The sequence below is a fragment of the Setaria viridis genome, chromosome 3 (assembly GCF_005286985.2).
Source record: "Setaria viridis chromosome 3, Setaria_viridis_v4.0, whole genome shotgun sequence".
Classification (NCBI taxonomy): domain Eukaryota; kingdom Viridiplantae; phylum Streptophyta; class Magnoliopsida; order Poales; family Poaceae; genus Setaria; species Setaria viridis.
The window spans coordinates 16,409,143-16,424,462 of NC_048265.2; the positions used below are offsets into that span (position 1 = coordinate 16,409,143).

A 15,320-nucleotide genomic window follows, 5' to 3' on the forward strand; every position below is an offset into this window, starting at 1 on the left:
ATATTATATAAAATGTAATATTATAGATAAATACAACTTTATATATTTGCGTAATATATTAGCGTATTAGAACTAATATACGTAAAGGAAACAAATATGAAATACTAATGTAGAATAAAGAAATAGAAATGAAAATGAGAAAAAAAATAGGAAAGAAAAAAGACCTTTAGTATCCGTTATTTGATCATTTGATCAGTTCTAAAGGCTCCTTAGTAATACGGGTTGCACAACTGTAATAAAATGCTTTCCCCAGCGGTGGACGCTCCTCCGACCTCATGTTATTCCTGTCCGTCTGTGTGTCTGGACGTTGCAAAGATATATATCTGGCCGCTCCCCCGGCCTGTCCGGGGAGACGACGCCGATCTATCGGCAACCTGTGATCCAGGTTGCGTCGGAACGCGCCGCATCATCCGCTGCGATGGGATAGGATCGGATGAGGTACACGATCAGGTGGATGAATCGTCGGCGGCGACCGATCACGAGCCGGCACGGCGCCCGGCACATCGTACAGTTTCCGGTGGATCGCGCGCGGTCGGGAGTCGGGAGCTCGCAGACGACGACGAAAGGCGACGACATGCCTCGTGCCAAGTAGGTGAAAAGTCCATTCCATTGATTCTTATGCGTAGGGGAACATACATGAACCTTTTCTTGAGTAATAATTCCTCCCGGCCGGCCCGGTCGGACCCTGCTTTGGAGGGCTGCTCGCAGTAATTTTAGTAGTTTTTATTATCATGTGGTTCTTGGGCTCCCGGGCCAAGTTCAACTGTGCACTGAGAGTTGCACCATGCATGCTAATAATGATGAAGCTTCTTGTCTCCCAGAAATTCGGATAGTTTTGGCTTCTTCTTCATCCCCTTTCGCATGCATATATATATATATATATATACACACACACACACACACACATACATACATACATATGATCTCTCATGTTTGTTTTCTTTACTTAATTATACAAGAAAGGATTGGAGGATACCCCCTCTCTCTCTCCTAGTGCTATTTGAACACCGGACATATACCGGTTGAAAACTCTAACATGTATTAAAAGCCCGTTTCGTATGGTTCCAGTTTCATTGAGAAACGTTTCAGATTTAATTTCTCTTTAGAAGTGTTTCTCTAGTGGATCAGAATCACTTTGTGAAATTGCTTGGCTGATTAGAAAGATTCTTGTTCTTGAAAGGGAAGTAAAAATAACCTCATTTTCTTAGAAAATTCATAGAAATAAATAGGCTTCACAAAAAATATCAAAACTTTTTGTGTGTGAGGAGCATCTCAAATAAGATCCATTTTGATTATAGTTTCACTTGTAAAGAATAAATAGTAAAAGAGGACTGCTACCAGACTAGAGAGATGGTTGGAAACGGTGAATCAAAATCATGCGAAACTGGTCTGTGGCCGTTTCACGCTCCTAGGCAAGAAAAAGGAGAAACATCTCAAGTGATTCATGGGTGAAACGTTTCACCTTTTCACCATTTGGCATAGTGATTCTCAATAGAAATAAAAATGTTTCTGCTAGCCAAACGCACCCTAAATGTGACCCATTAGTACCATTTGTAGCCATTAACCAGTACTAATGGGTCGCCTGGGGTAATAGCTGTTAGGGTCGGTACTAATGCAAATAATAGGTCATCTGGGGTAATAGCTGTTAGGGTCGGTACTAATGCTTGCACTAGTACCGGGTCAAAAAGCGGTTGGTACTAACAGGCTGATGAAAGGTCGATTGTCTAGTAGTACAACCTCTTAGTTAATAACAAGAACAAAATGCTTAAAGTAGAGATCAACGTCCTTAGCATAATCTATTGCTAAAATTCAGTTCATGGCTGGCGAAGACCTCCATTGTTGTAATTCTAGAATAAACTATTTTTTAATAATGGAATAGCGGCATCCTGTCCTCTACAAATTAAACAAAACATGCATATGCAGCCGTAGAAAATAGACTGTAGAAAGGGAAAAATAGGTCGATCTTTAGATTGAACTGAAGACAAACACAAGCTTTTACCCAAAACAATACTCTGGAACTCGTGTGTTAATTCCTGTCGATCACTGCATGTGTGTGAATCGAATCTATGGAACCAGCCAAATAGCTAGGTGCCTATTTTCAAGCGATGTGTGCTATGGTACATTGCTCCTGTACCGTGTCGAGGGTCAATCACTAGATTCCCCCAATGAAATTTAGGGAGCCAATCAGCCAGTGCCACGTCACGTGGCCGGGAGAGCTAGCCATGCCCGATGCGGATTACCTTTCCGTACATTGCTTTCGAGTGCAGGTAGTCATCAGAACTCAGGATCGCTCGTAACCAAGTAAATTCCAGGTCTAATTCCACATTTCCACCCGTAGACGATTACATCATGACAGATCGGAGCAAGCAGTGCACTCCTGAAATATTTCTGTGCAAAATTATGACTTGGGGTTTTCCTAAATTAAAATGCATGCGTGACAGCCGGCAGCGCCTTCGTCAACATCAACGGTCGTTGATGAGTCCATTTTTGCTTGAAAATTAAAGAAGGGGTCGACTATGTAGCCATGCATCAAATCTTAGATTAACAAAGTCACCATGAACATCCCGAGATATTAATGGGCATGTCACTTGTCGCTGAAATAAGTAGTTATATTATTGAGATACACATGACGTTAATGCCTGATTCCTACAAGATTCTTATACCAAGTATGCTTGTTTCTACAAATGTAAGAATCTTTTATGTACACACTATACTTGGTCAACATTTATTCTTGTTTTGGTGGGGTCGTCTTCACTCTCGAGACAAATCTTGTCTCAGTGCACAGCCTATATGATGCAAATTAAACCATTCTCCATTATTTATGATTACTCCAAGTGACACATATAGGACCGTTACATTTTGGCTCGTTCATACAGATCCTGGATCGGCTTTGGGACAGAGCGATTAGCCAAATTTTGGTTAGATGGGCCACCACGCGATCTTATGGGACTTGATCGTTGGTCACCGCAATGTGGGCCATGATATCTGCATACAAAGGAACGATTCGGTTCTTCTGCGGCTTGACCACCACATGTGGTTCTTCCATCACTGCTAGATCTAGCCTTAGCTATGGACCATCCTATAGTGCTGAACCGAGGGCGCCCACTGCAATAATTCATAAGCTGATTCGTGCTCTCTAGAGTATCATATACTTCTCCTACAAAAAAGGAGTATCATATACTTCTGCTATGCCACTATTGTATGTGCGCCATTTAATTTATATAGCATGCATACCAAGACACTCCATGGAAAGTGATGGCTATCCAATTATATGTAAACATAACTATTATATTCTTAGTGCTGTAGTTAGTCCTAATATTTGGTTGAATTCATGCATATGTGCATTGTAAAAACAGATTAAAAGACTTTGTATGCATGTTGAGCAAACTACTGTCTCTAGTCACAAATAAGTGCCATTTGAACATTTTATCTTAATATATTTGTAAGTACGACAAAAGTAGTATTAAACTACCTTTTAAGACAAATCTACGGACCGATGATGTATCATGTTTAAATATCCAAACCCAACACAAATGGCATTTATTTTTTTACTGGAGGGAGTAAACTTCCATATACATATCACACTATAGCAATGAAGGCTGTCCACATGTAAGTGGCACATGGTAATAATATGTGGCGTGCACTTGGACTAAGGCACGTGTCATCGTCTAGCCTGCTAGATGGCAGACATTTTGGTATGTACGTAGAAAAGTCTTTCACATGCATTACGGTGTTTTGCAATCATAATGGGCCCGGGCTACAAAGTAACTTACACACTGAGGTTGAATAGTGTGCTGTAGTAATGCAAGACCGGCAACATCTAAGGCTACGATGATTAGCACATCGTCCCCTCCAAAACCACTACTACCTTAAATTAGGTCTAAGTTCTAACTTAGGAGGGTAATAAAGTAGAATTATTGCAAAGTCCAAGGGAAATACCTGCAATTTTGCAGCAATGTACATATGCATCACCAAAGGAAAAGCTATTACGACAACAAAAGCTGGCCACAGAATATACAAGGACTACAGGGAAAGTTAAATTCTTTTGTTACGTCTTTCAGCAGATAGAATGAAAAGAAGAACACACACTCAACGTCGTGTAAAAGTAAAAGACGACCAGGCTAGTATATATGTCCAGCGAGCAACACGCCAAAACACGAAGGCCCAAGCACAGTGAATTCCGCCTAGCTGGCCGTCCATGCAAGCTTGCCGCTTGGGCCGCCCACACACTCCAGCCACAGAAAAGCAGGCTAGAGCCGATCAGCCGAGAGCCCGGAGAGCGAGGCGTGGGCCCGGAAAAATCTCCCCAGCCACCTCCCGGCCAATGAGGAGGCGGTGCCCACGTGGCTTGCTCCACGTCCCCCTCCCCCCATTCCCCTATTTCTATCGCCTCGCCGGTGGTCGTTGCAGCTTTGCAGGGACACACACAGACAGTACACACACAGGCCTTCTTCTACCCCTCGGCGACTGGGTGCTAGCTCAACAGCAGCTTAACTGATCGGAAGCTTTTCTTCAAGTAAAGCCCTAGCTGGTAGTGTCCTACTCAGCTCTCACCATGGGCGATTCCTCATCCTCATCAGCATCTTACATCAGAATGGTATGTGTGATATAGAACTTCTCTATATCATTTCTATACATGGATGCATCAAATGATATAGCTTTGGTTGTTTTTGGTGCTGTTTCAGGTTCACCATCTGATAGAGAAGTGCATCTGCTTCAACCTGAACAAGGAAGAGTGCATGGACGCGCTGGAGAAGCATGCCAACGTCAACCCTGTAATCACTTCCACCGGTACTGCTCACTGTCTACATGCATGCTGTCGATCATGGCTGTACCCTTTGTGTCTTGCTCTTCTATTGTCATTTCATGTGATCTGAACATTTTTCCTATATATATGCATATGTTCGCAGTGTGGAAGGAGCTGGAGAAGGAGAACAAGGAGTTCTTCGAGACGTACAACAAGGACCGCGTGGAGCGGAACATCGAGGCGGAGACGATGCAGCGGATCCAGAAGATGCTCGCCGAGGCGGCGGCCTCCAAGACCTCCGACGACGACGAGGGCTAGTAGCTGTGGTCAGCTAAACTAGGGCTATAGATAGCTCCTCCATTAGCTCCATCCATCCATGTGGGACAAAGCTTACACACCGTACCTCACGTGAGAGTTGAGACCATTCTATATATAGCTTAATAGCTAGCTATTAGCTTACTTATTAGCTGCCAATAATAATATGCCTTTTGCGAGAACACCATGCATGCATGTGTCGAAAAATGCTTAAGATTATATTAATTAGGAGGTCATCAAGATCAAACTATGTTTAATTCATGTATGTATATGTATATATCTATTTTATGTACAGAAGACGATGAATATTCAACCCATGAGGCCATGAGGATCTATCTACAAGAGCCTGCAGGGGGGTGATGTAAGCAAAGCAGTAGCTAGGCTTATCATTGCCGGTAATCCTTTTCAGACACGTGGCGGCTGGCGCGCGCATCCGTCAGTGATGACGAGTTCCACTCGAGGGGATAGCCCGGCGCTGCTCGCCTTGTCCTGTTCCAGATCACCAAAGCAGCTAACGCTCGTACCGGTTTTTTCACGTGACGAGGCAGGGGCGCGCGCGATCGGCTGGATCTGTAGGGTTTCTCGCGCGCGCCGTCGTCTTTCTGGGTCCCCATCTGTAGGGTTCCTCGTCGTCGTTACGGGGGCGGGCCCCCATCGGCGGCTCGCGCGAGGCCGGGTGACCCGGCCGGCCTGCTTGTTGAGCTGGACGTCTGCGGTGACCTCTCCACAGGTCACAGGTGTACGTCGAGGCCAGCCGACCGGCTGCTCGTGAGGGCGACGCCAGTCACGCCACCGCTGTCTCGCTCGGGCTACACAGTACAGCGCAGGAAGGGCCGGCCGGTATTAATGGCGCAGCACAAAAAGGCTTTTAAGTTTTGCAGGTCGCAATCCATCTCGTGACTCATCGGCCCGTCACAAGGAGAGGAATGTGGTAGGGAATATAATTACTTGTACAAAACTCAGCTTTTTAGTCCCGGTTATTAGGAGGCAATTCTTCCGAAAATTCATCCGGGTAATCGAGACGAAAGGGGGTATCTAGTCCCAGGTCGCTGTACCGGAACCAAGGGTGTCTTTAGTCCCGGTTGGTACCGGTTGCCACGCTAGGCACAACCACCACCCCCTTTAGTCCTGGTTGGTAATACCTATATAGGCACGTCGCAAGTCACAAGTCACGCGATTTTCACGTGAAATATGCGCGTGCGCGGTGCGTGGGATTCGAACCCACGACCTAAGCCTCACGCGTAGCTTCCTTACCATCCCACCTACATAGCACATCTGACTATATAGGGGATGCAATCCTTTTGTATTAATTTGTGGGGAACCCATTAGTCTTGGTTTGTGTTACCAACCGGAAGTAAAGACATTAGTTCCAGTTGGTAACACAAACCAAGACTAAAGGGTTCGAGGGCTTTAGTCTTTTTCAGCCACCCGTGGGGACCCTTTAGTCCCGGGTGGTAACACCACCCGGGACTAAAGGACTAAAGGGTCCCCACGGGTGGCTGATTTTTTCATCTGGGACTAAAGGGTCTCCCATGGGTGGCTGATTTTTGACCGGGACTAAAGGGGGGCTTTAGTCCCAGTTGGTATTTGACCCGGGACTAAAGTCTCTTTAGTCACGAGTTCGATTTTATCCGGGACTAAAGAAGGTTGGACGAAAGATTAGTTCTCTACTAGTGTAAAATATATGACGTGAATATATATGAGTTCAATTGCAAGTGCAAGAAAGAGAGGAAAAATGAGGGAGATCACTTTTTGGTTTGGAACAGACTTTGGAACCGGTTCAATTTCCGCGAGATCTAGCAAAGGAAAAACCCCTTTTTGACGAAGTCTCATTATCTCAAATTACAAATTGGACTCTTTTAATTTTAAGTTTTGGGGAAGTCTCATTGTCTCAAATTATAAATTGGACTCCATTATTGCGTACCTCGCTATAAGATCGAAATGCATATATAGATTATCTAAATTAAATTCTGCATGAGAAAGTTATGGTTATTTAGAAAACCAGAAAACGGAGGGTCTAGTTTTTTACTTGTGATATAGGATTTGAGTCAGAATTAATCATTTTGTGATGTAGTTGGACTCTCTATGCATGGGGCAAGATCTCCCTCACCTTGTAAACATGACCGATTTAGGGTATCCAATCAATACAAATTGATCTATTTTTATGTTTTCCACTTTACCCTACTTTTACAACCCACGTACTTCTCTTGTTTTCATGGCGTGAGAGGGCACACCGGTGTGGCCTTGCCCCGATAGGGTCCCTTCCGATACATGTTTAGAGGTGATGTCAGCCGTCTAGAAGAAGCACTATACATGATTTTATCCGTAAGTGGAGGTGAGAGAAATATGTCATCTATTAATTAATGAGCTCTTTTACGGTACACAATACCACTACCTTCGTATCACAATATTTATCACTGTTTACTTTAATTTTGATCACGACGTTTGACCATTCGTCTTATTTAAAAAATTATGAAATAATTATGTAAGTACCTTTATTTTGTTTATGGCTTACTTTACCATCATAGGTCTTTTGAGCATGACTTATCTTTTCGTACATTTGCAATAAGCTTTTAAATATGATGAATGGTCAAACATTGCAAGAAAAAGTCAACAACGATAAATATTTTGATACCGAGGGAGTACTACTTAGTGGTATATAGTACATATAAGATCTAACAGTTCATTATTATGAATAATTTAGTAATTATTATATTGTAAAATATGATATTTCAAATGGAATGGTCTTTAGACTCTACCTAGTGTGAAAAAAAATCTATGATGCCATTTATATTTTTTACCATAATACCCCTATACTACTTGTACGTTTTTAGCGGCAAACAGTAGGGTACTAAACCACACTAGCATTGTATAAATATAATAATAAAAAAAGGAAAAGGGGATTGAGGGATAAGGGTACCCACGGGTCCCTCAATCTCAGAGAGGGTCCCACACATCCTCGCGGCAACCCGCCCATTGACGCCCTCCGATCTAATCGTGGGGCTAGATCGCATCAACAACATCATTGCTGAGTGCATCAACCTCTCTAAGGCGGCACTACGGCCCAGAAGGTCGGCGCAGGGCTCTCCTCGCTCCCCTTTTGGCATTAAGAACTCGGCTACAGTATTTTCTGAAAAACTCATGCGGTCTTTCCAGATCCGATCTGATGACCCACCCGAACCCACCCAATTTATGGACTAAGGTGGTTTCCAGGTCCCTTGCCTTGCCCTAACCTCAAACCCTTATGGTAAGGGCGATGATGGAAGCTCTACATCACAAGATCGGGAAGTCTTCGCTGTCTATATCGACGAACCCCCTCGTGATGGCGAAACTTCCTCCCAGGAAGAAGGGCGCAATGAGAGGAATCGAGACCGCGGCAGGCGTCACCAATAGGAACGAGCCAAGCAAGCTCGTCAGCCGCCTGCCGCCCCAGTAGTGGTCGGCACACCACCCGTCCCGCCGGCACCCAACGACGTTGTCAACGGTGGCCAGGATGATGCAGGAGGTTGGCAGAGGCGTCCTAACCCCATGTGTGCTCACAATCTATAGGCCGACTTAGAATAAGCCGTTCACGACGTCTTCGCTACACCCCAAGCCAACCTGGGGGCTATCTTTACCGATCTGGAAAACCTTCCAGATTCAGAGCAACTGCAGCGGATCCAGGCGCGACTCTGTGTTGCTAACACCCAAATCGAGGAAAGGGCCGAGGCCCCGGAATACTCAAGAAGCCGGTCATCGCACTCTAGATCTACATCTACCCTGCACTCCCAAAGCTGATCTACCTAGAGTAGATCCGATCATAGCCGAGCCGATCACGGCCGCCACAGGAGAGGTAGGCTGTAACCCATTTCACAGGAGGAGGTGGACCAGTCTCTAAGCAACGACCACCACCCCAATGACGACGATCGCCGACCAGATAACCACCACCGTGACAACCGTTGCCGCGATGAACGAGGAGACGGTGAACGCTGCGGCCGGCCTGGTCGGCAACCTAACCGCAACCTCCAGGACAGCCTGCGTGACCGCCGCGACCTCCGTGGTTAGCTCAACAACCATCACCAAGAACGGGACGAGGTGGAGCTCCGCTAGTGCCCCCAGTACAACCGCGACTTCAGCGCTGCATGGGTCGGCAACGAGCCAAATCGTGACATGGAGTGGGAGGCCCGCAATAGCCGGGAGGAGGAGCTGCATCACCGTGATGAGTATAACCGTCGCTACAGCGCCCTCGGCGAAGCCTACAATCCACCCCAGCATGACAACGGCGCACACCCCAAGATCCCGCTGGTACAATACCGCCTCATGGAAGACGACGACATGAACATCGATGGGTTCGCCACATTCACCTCCCGCCTCAGGGCTGTCCAGTGGCTGTCCACCTTCAAGCCAGCCATCAACGACAAGTACGATGGTCGTTTCGACCTAACGATCTGGCTGAAGACGTACTGCACCACGGTCAAGGCTGCGAATGGCACCTACGACCAGATGGCCACCTACTTCCCGGTGGTTATGGGAAGCGCGCCTCTCCTATGGCTCGAGAACCTCCCACAAGGCTGCATCGACACTTGGGGTCAGCTCGCCAGAGCCTTTACCCAGAACTATCAGGCCACTTACACCCGACCCAGAAACACAAGAAACCTTGGCTAAGTCCGTCAGCGGAAGAATGAAACTCTCTGCGAGTACGTCAACCGCTTCTTCGACAACCGCAAAAGGCTGGTCGGCATTGAAGACCATGATGTCATCTAGTACTTCCATACCAGCCTGAAGAACCACTCAATGTTCCGCACCATGTTCTAGGTTGCTCCCAAGATGGTCGGACACATGATGCAGATCGTCAACCTTCACGCCAACACAGACGAGGCCGAGAACGTCTAATTCTAGGACAACAAGCACCGCCACAACGATGACTACAAACCGCCGACCCATCAAGACCATTAGCCCCAACCCCATCCGGAGCCCTCCTGATCTCGAAAGAGGGCCCCTGAGGTCCTCGCTGCTGAAGCCGACCCTGTGAGGTAGACAACCTTCCTCCAATAGGAGTTTGATGATACATTGAACGCCCCGTGCCCCTTCCACAAGGATGCACTCCACAATCTTTGGGACTGCACGGTCCTCAAGAAAGAGCTCGGCGCCCTGGTGGAATACAAGCGGCCTCTCCGAAACGACTACTGCAAAGAAGACATCTGCCATGACAATCATGGCCGCGACGACCATGACAACCGCCAACGCGACGACCTGACAACCGCCGCAGAGAAGAGCACCATGACCAGCCTAACCTCGACGCCATCGAGGGCGCTAGCAACGACAACGGTGAGTTCCAGCGTGCCGAGCGAAAGGTGAACATCATCATCGACAGTCCTAAAGCTTTCTGCAGTAATCACAAGCACAAGTTGCAAAGACGGGAAGTGCACTTCATCTCTGTCACACCAGTCCAGTATCTGCGCTGGTCAGAGATGCCCATAACCTTTCTAGGGAAGATCACTGGGTGCACCTCCCGGACCCCAGGTCTTACCCGTTGGTGGTGTGCCCCACCAAAGACAGAGTCCTCACCAAGGTGCTAATTGACGGCGGCAACAGCCTCAACATCATCTTCACCGAAACCCTAAAGCGCATGGACTTCAACTTCGAGCGGCTCCTTCCCTGCGAAGACCCGTTCTACGGCATAATACTCGGCAAAGGATCCTATCCTATCGGGAGAGTCGTCCTACCGGTCACGTTCGGCACCCCCGACAACTACCGCACCGAGAACCTCACCTTCGAGGTTGCCAACTTTGAGATCTCCTACCATGCCATCTTTGGCAGGCCAATCCTGGCAAGGTTCATGGCAATCCCCAACCATACCTACCTTGTCCTCAAGATGCTAGCTCCAAACAGCACCCTCTCTATCTTCGGCGATGTTGAAACGTCCTAGAAGTGTGACGCGGAAGTTGTGCAGCTCGTCGAGACCCTGGAGTACTCGGCCTACACCACCATGATGCTCGCCGAGTCCAAGAAGGTGGACCAGAGTCAGCTAACAACCCCAGAGGTAGAGCCGACACCCATGACGCTGCAACCCAACCCGCAAGTCAAGAAGATCAGCCTCAGCCTGGAAGACCCCTCCAAGACGGTCCTCATCAAGGTCGGCCTCACCCCCACATAGGAAGACGCGCTCACCAGTTTCCTCCGAGACAACTCGACATATTCGTGTGGAAACCATCCGATATGCCCGGTGTCCCGTAGGAGCTGGCTGAGCACTCCTTGTAGCTAAGCAAGAGAGCAAGGCCGGTTAAGCAGAAGCTTCGTCGTTTCGCTCAAGATCGCAAGGAGGCCATTAGGGTAGACATAAATAAGCTCTTAGATGCCGGTTTCATCTGTGAATGTAAGCACCCCGATTGGTTAGCAAATCCAGTCCTTATAAAGAAGAAAATTGGTGAATGGAGAATGTGTATCGACTACACCGATCTCAATAGGCACTACCCTAAAGACCTCCTCCCTCTTCCTCGCATCAACCAAGTCGTGAACTCCACAGCCGGTTGCACCCTATTGTGCTTCCTTGATTGCTACTCGGGCTATCACCGGATCACCCTCAACCCCGCCGACCATGAAAAGACCACATTCATAACGCTCTACGACATCTACTACTACAACACCATGACCTTTAGGTTAAAAAACACCAACACCACCTACAAGAAGGCAATCCAGACTTGCCTCGCGAAACAACTCGGCAAAAACGTAGAGGCTTACGTCGGCGATGTGGTTGTCAAGACCAAAAACAAAGAGAACTTCATCACCGACCTTGCCCAAACCTTCAACAGCCTTCGGACCTATCAATGGAAACTTAACCCGGGCAAATGTGTCTTCGGCATCCCGTCCGGAAAGCTCCTGGCTTCATGGTCAGCCAAAACGGTATCAAAGCCAACCCCATCAAAGTGGACACCATCAGGAACATGGTGCAGCCGCCCAGGAAAAAGGATGTCATGAAGCTCATAGGCATGATGGCGGCCCTTAGCCATTACATCAGCAACTTCGTTGAAAAGGGACTCCCCTTCTTCGAGCTGCTCAAGAAGGTAGACAAGTTCGAGTGGGACGACGAGGCCCGCAAGGCCCTCGAGGAACTCAAAACATTCCTCTCCACCCCTCCCATTCTAACAGCCCCGGCCGACCAAGAAATGTTGCAACTATATATCTCCGTGACAACACATGTTGTGAGCACGGTGCTAGTTGTAGAACGAGAGGAACCCAGCCACGCCCACATGGTGCAAAGGCTGGTATATTACGTCAGCGAGGTCCTGAGCGACTGCAAGGTCCACTACACACAAGTCTAGAAATTGCTCTACGCAATCCTGATCACCTCTCGTAAGCTGCATCATTACTTCCAAGCGTACAAGATCCGAGTGGTCTCCTCTTACCCAATCGGCGAAATCCTGCACAACTGGGACGTCCACGGCCGAGTCATCAAATGATCCATGTAGCTTGACGAATTTGACATCGACTTCTACCCACGTCATGCGATCAAGTCCCAGATCTTGGCCAACTTTGTCGCTGAATGGATGGAGATCCAAGAGCCACCCTCCTTAGAGAGGCAGGATCAGTGGACGATGTACTTCGACGGCACCCTCAACCTCGAAGGAGCTAGCGCAGGGGTCCTCTTCATATCCCCGAAAGGCGAGAAGCTTAAGTACGTCCTCTAGATCCACTACAATGATACCAACAGTGGCTCCGCATCACCGCCTTGCTCAGCATTAAGCGCATCCTCATGTTTGGAGACTCCAAGGTTGTCATTGAGCAAGTCAACAAGTCCTGGGAGTGCACCAAGGAAACCATGGATGCCTACTGCACCGAGTTTTCCAAACTCGAGGCTCACTTCAATGGTCTCGAGTTTCATCATGTCCCCAGGGAACACAACGTCGCCGCCAATGTCCTATCCAAGCTCGGCTCGAAATGCACCCAAGTCCCAGTCGGCATGTTCATCCAGGACTTGAGAAAACCATCCATTAAGATTCTAGACCTAGACCAAGCTGACAGCAACGCCTAGGCTCAGGCCAACCCAATGTCCGCGGATGTCCTGATGATCGCATTCATCAGCGACAACATGTCCCTAGAAGAAAAAGCCGAGCATGAAAAGCTCGAATGACACAGGACCAACTACATTGTGATCCGTAAAGTGTTGTATAGGAAGGCCGCATCTACCGGCAAATGAAGTGCACCCTCCACAATGAAGGCGTCGAACTCCTCCATGAAATCCACTCAGGTTCGTGCGGGAACCATGTCGCCTCGGGCAATCTGGTCGGGAAAGCATTCCGCTTTGGCTTTTATTGGCAAACTGCTATCGCCGACACAAAAAAGCTCGTCCAGAGGTGTAAAGGCTGCCAATTTTTCTCCAAGCAGCAGCACCTCCTAGCGCAGGCCTTGCACACCATCCCACCATCCTTCCTTCACATGCTGGAGGCTGGATATGGTCAGCTCTTTCAAGAGCGCTTCTGGCGGATGCACCCATATCTTCGTGGCAGTTGACAAATGCACCAAGTGATCAAAGTTAAGGCTGTCACCAGCATAGAGTCGGCCAAAGCCGCTCAATTTGTCGAAGAGCTCACACATTGCTTTGGGGTCCCCAATAGGACTATCACCGACCTGGGCAAACAATTCACATGATCCGAGTTCTGGGATTTTTGCTAGGACAACCTTATTGACGTATACTACTCCTTAGTAACTCACCCACGATGCAACGGCCAGGTCGAACGTGCAAATGGGGTAGTCCTCCAATCCCTCAAGTCTTGCATCTTTGATGACGCATCCAAGTACGCCACCAAATGGCTCCACGAGCTACCCCATGTCGTTTGGGGTCTTCGCACCTAAAAGAGTTAGGCCACCGGCTACACCCCATTGTTCCTCGTCTACAAGTCAAAGGCTGTACCGCCAACAAATGTAGCCTGTCGTGCCCTTCGGATTCAATACTACGAGGAAGGAAAGTAGAAAAGAGTCAGCAGGTCGACATCGACAACATAGAAGAACACCGTGTAGCGGCTCTCATCCAGCACGCGTGACATGAACAGCAGATTCGACACTACCAGGATAGCAATGTCCAGGAATGCTCGTTCAACGTCGGTGACCTGGTGCTCCACCGGATGCAATCCACCAAAGACATGCACAAGCTGTCGGCCCCCTGGGAGGGCCCCTGCATCGTCAAAGAGGTCATTCAACCTGGTACATACCGGCTGTAGTGGGCGAACGGCTCAGGCATCCCCAACCCATGGAACATCCAGCACCCACGATGCTTCTACCCTTAGGATATAAAAGCTATGTACTCTTTCAACTTTCTCATATTGAATAAATAAAACCTAAGAGGTTCTTTGCGTACCTACTACCTTCTCGCTTTCTTATCCGAGCTCTTAATCATGCTTGGGGGTTGTCCGACTTGTTCGACGGACCACACCCTCGCATTTACGCTCGGGGGCTTCCCCCACTATGCGCTGACCTTTGTGTCCCAATTTTTCTCCTACCCCTTTATAGGTTGTGCGAATAACTCATGTGGACGGCGTCCTAGCATGCGAAACCTAGACAACCTTGTGTTCGCCCCCTTTACAAGCTCGAGATCCGCTCTCAGCAGAGTGCTGGCTAGGCAAGGCTAGGCACTTAGCGGCTACAGGCCTAGGCCACACGGTGTCCTGTCAAACATACCAAGGGAGGGAAGGAGTTCTACCTTTACATTAGTTAATCAACAATTTTTCTTGCCCCATGACACAGATTGATACATTTTACAGTTTTTTCATTAGAGGTCTGGTTCCTTAACTATGTTTCTGCGGCTTGTTGATATTGCTCGACTAGCTCTGGGAGGTTATCAGCATCAAAGTCCTCGGCAACACCCATTCTGACATGCTCCACGACCAACCGAGGGAACTGCATCTTCAAAAGAGCCATGACATTCTTGGCGCACTCCATGGCGATCTTCTTCATCAAGGCCTTCAGCTGACTTGTCGCACTCTTCAGGCGGTCCAGTAGTGGTGTTGGCTCGTTAGGGTTGGCCTCAGGCTGGATCATGTCCATCACGTAGCCCACGGCCGACCTCAAGTCCTCCAGCTCTACCTCCAGCCCTGCAATCACCACCTGATCATGCTGAAGATGATGGATCATTGCAATCAAGCACCAATCCATATCCTTGTGCAAGTCGGCCTCATAGGCAAGTTTTTGTGACACGGCATACTCATGGTGCACGGCAATACCATGATCTTGTTGGAGTCGGGCCTTGGCTGCTTTGCACTCTTTGAGGTCTCTCTTGAGGGTC

At 48.1% G+C, this 15,320-nt stretch overlaps 1 protein-coding gene across 1 annotated transcript; it reads left to right on the forward strand.

Moving 5' to 3' along the window:
• The first annotated feature begins 306 nt into the window (after nt 1-306).
• LOC117850483 (uncharacterized) lies at nt 307-5,379 on the forward strand. The gene is made up of 3 exons (XM_034732303.2): nt 307-4,597; nt 4,686-4,791; nt 4,911-5,379. Exons 1-3 carry the CDS (start codon nt 4,556-4,558, stop codon nt 5,063-5,065), a joined length of 303 nt encoding a protein of 100 aa, XP_034588194.1. The 5' UTR covers nt 307-4,555; the 3' UTR covers nt 5,066-5,379.
• The last annotated feature ends 9,941 nt before the right edge of the window (nt 5,380-15,320 follow it).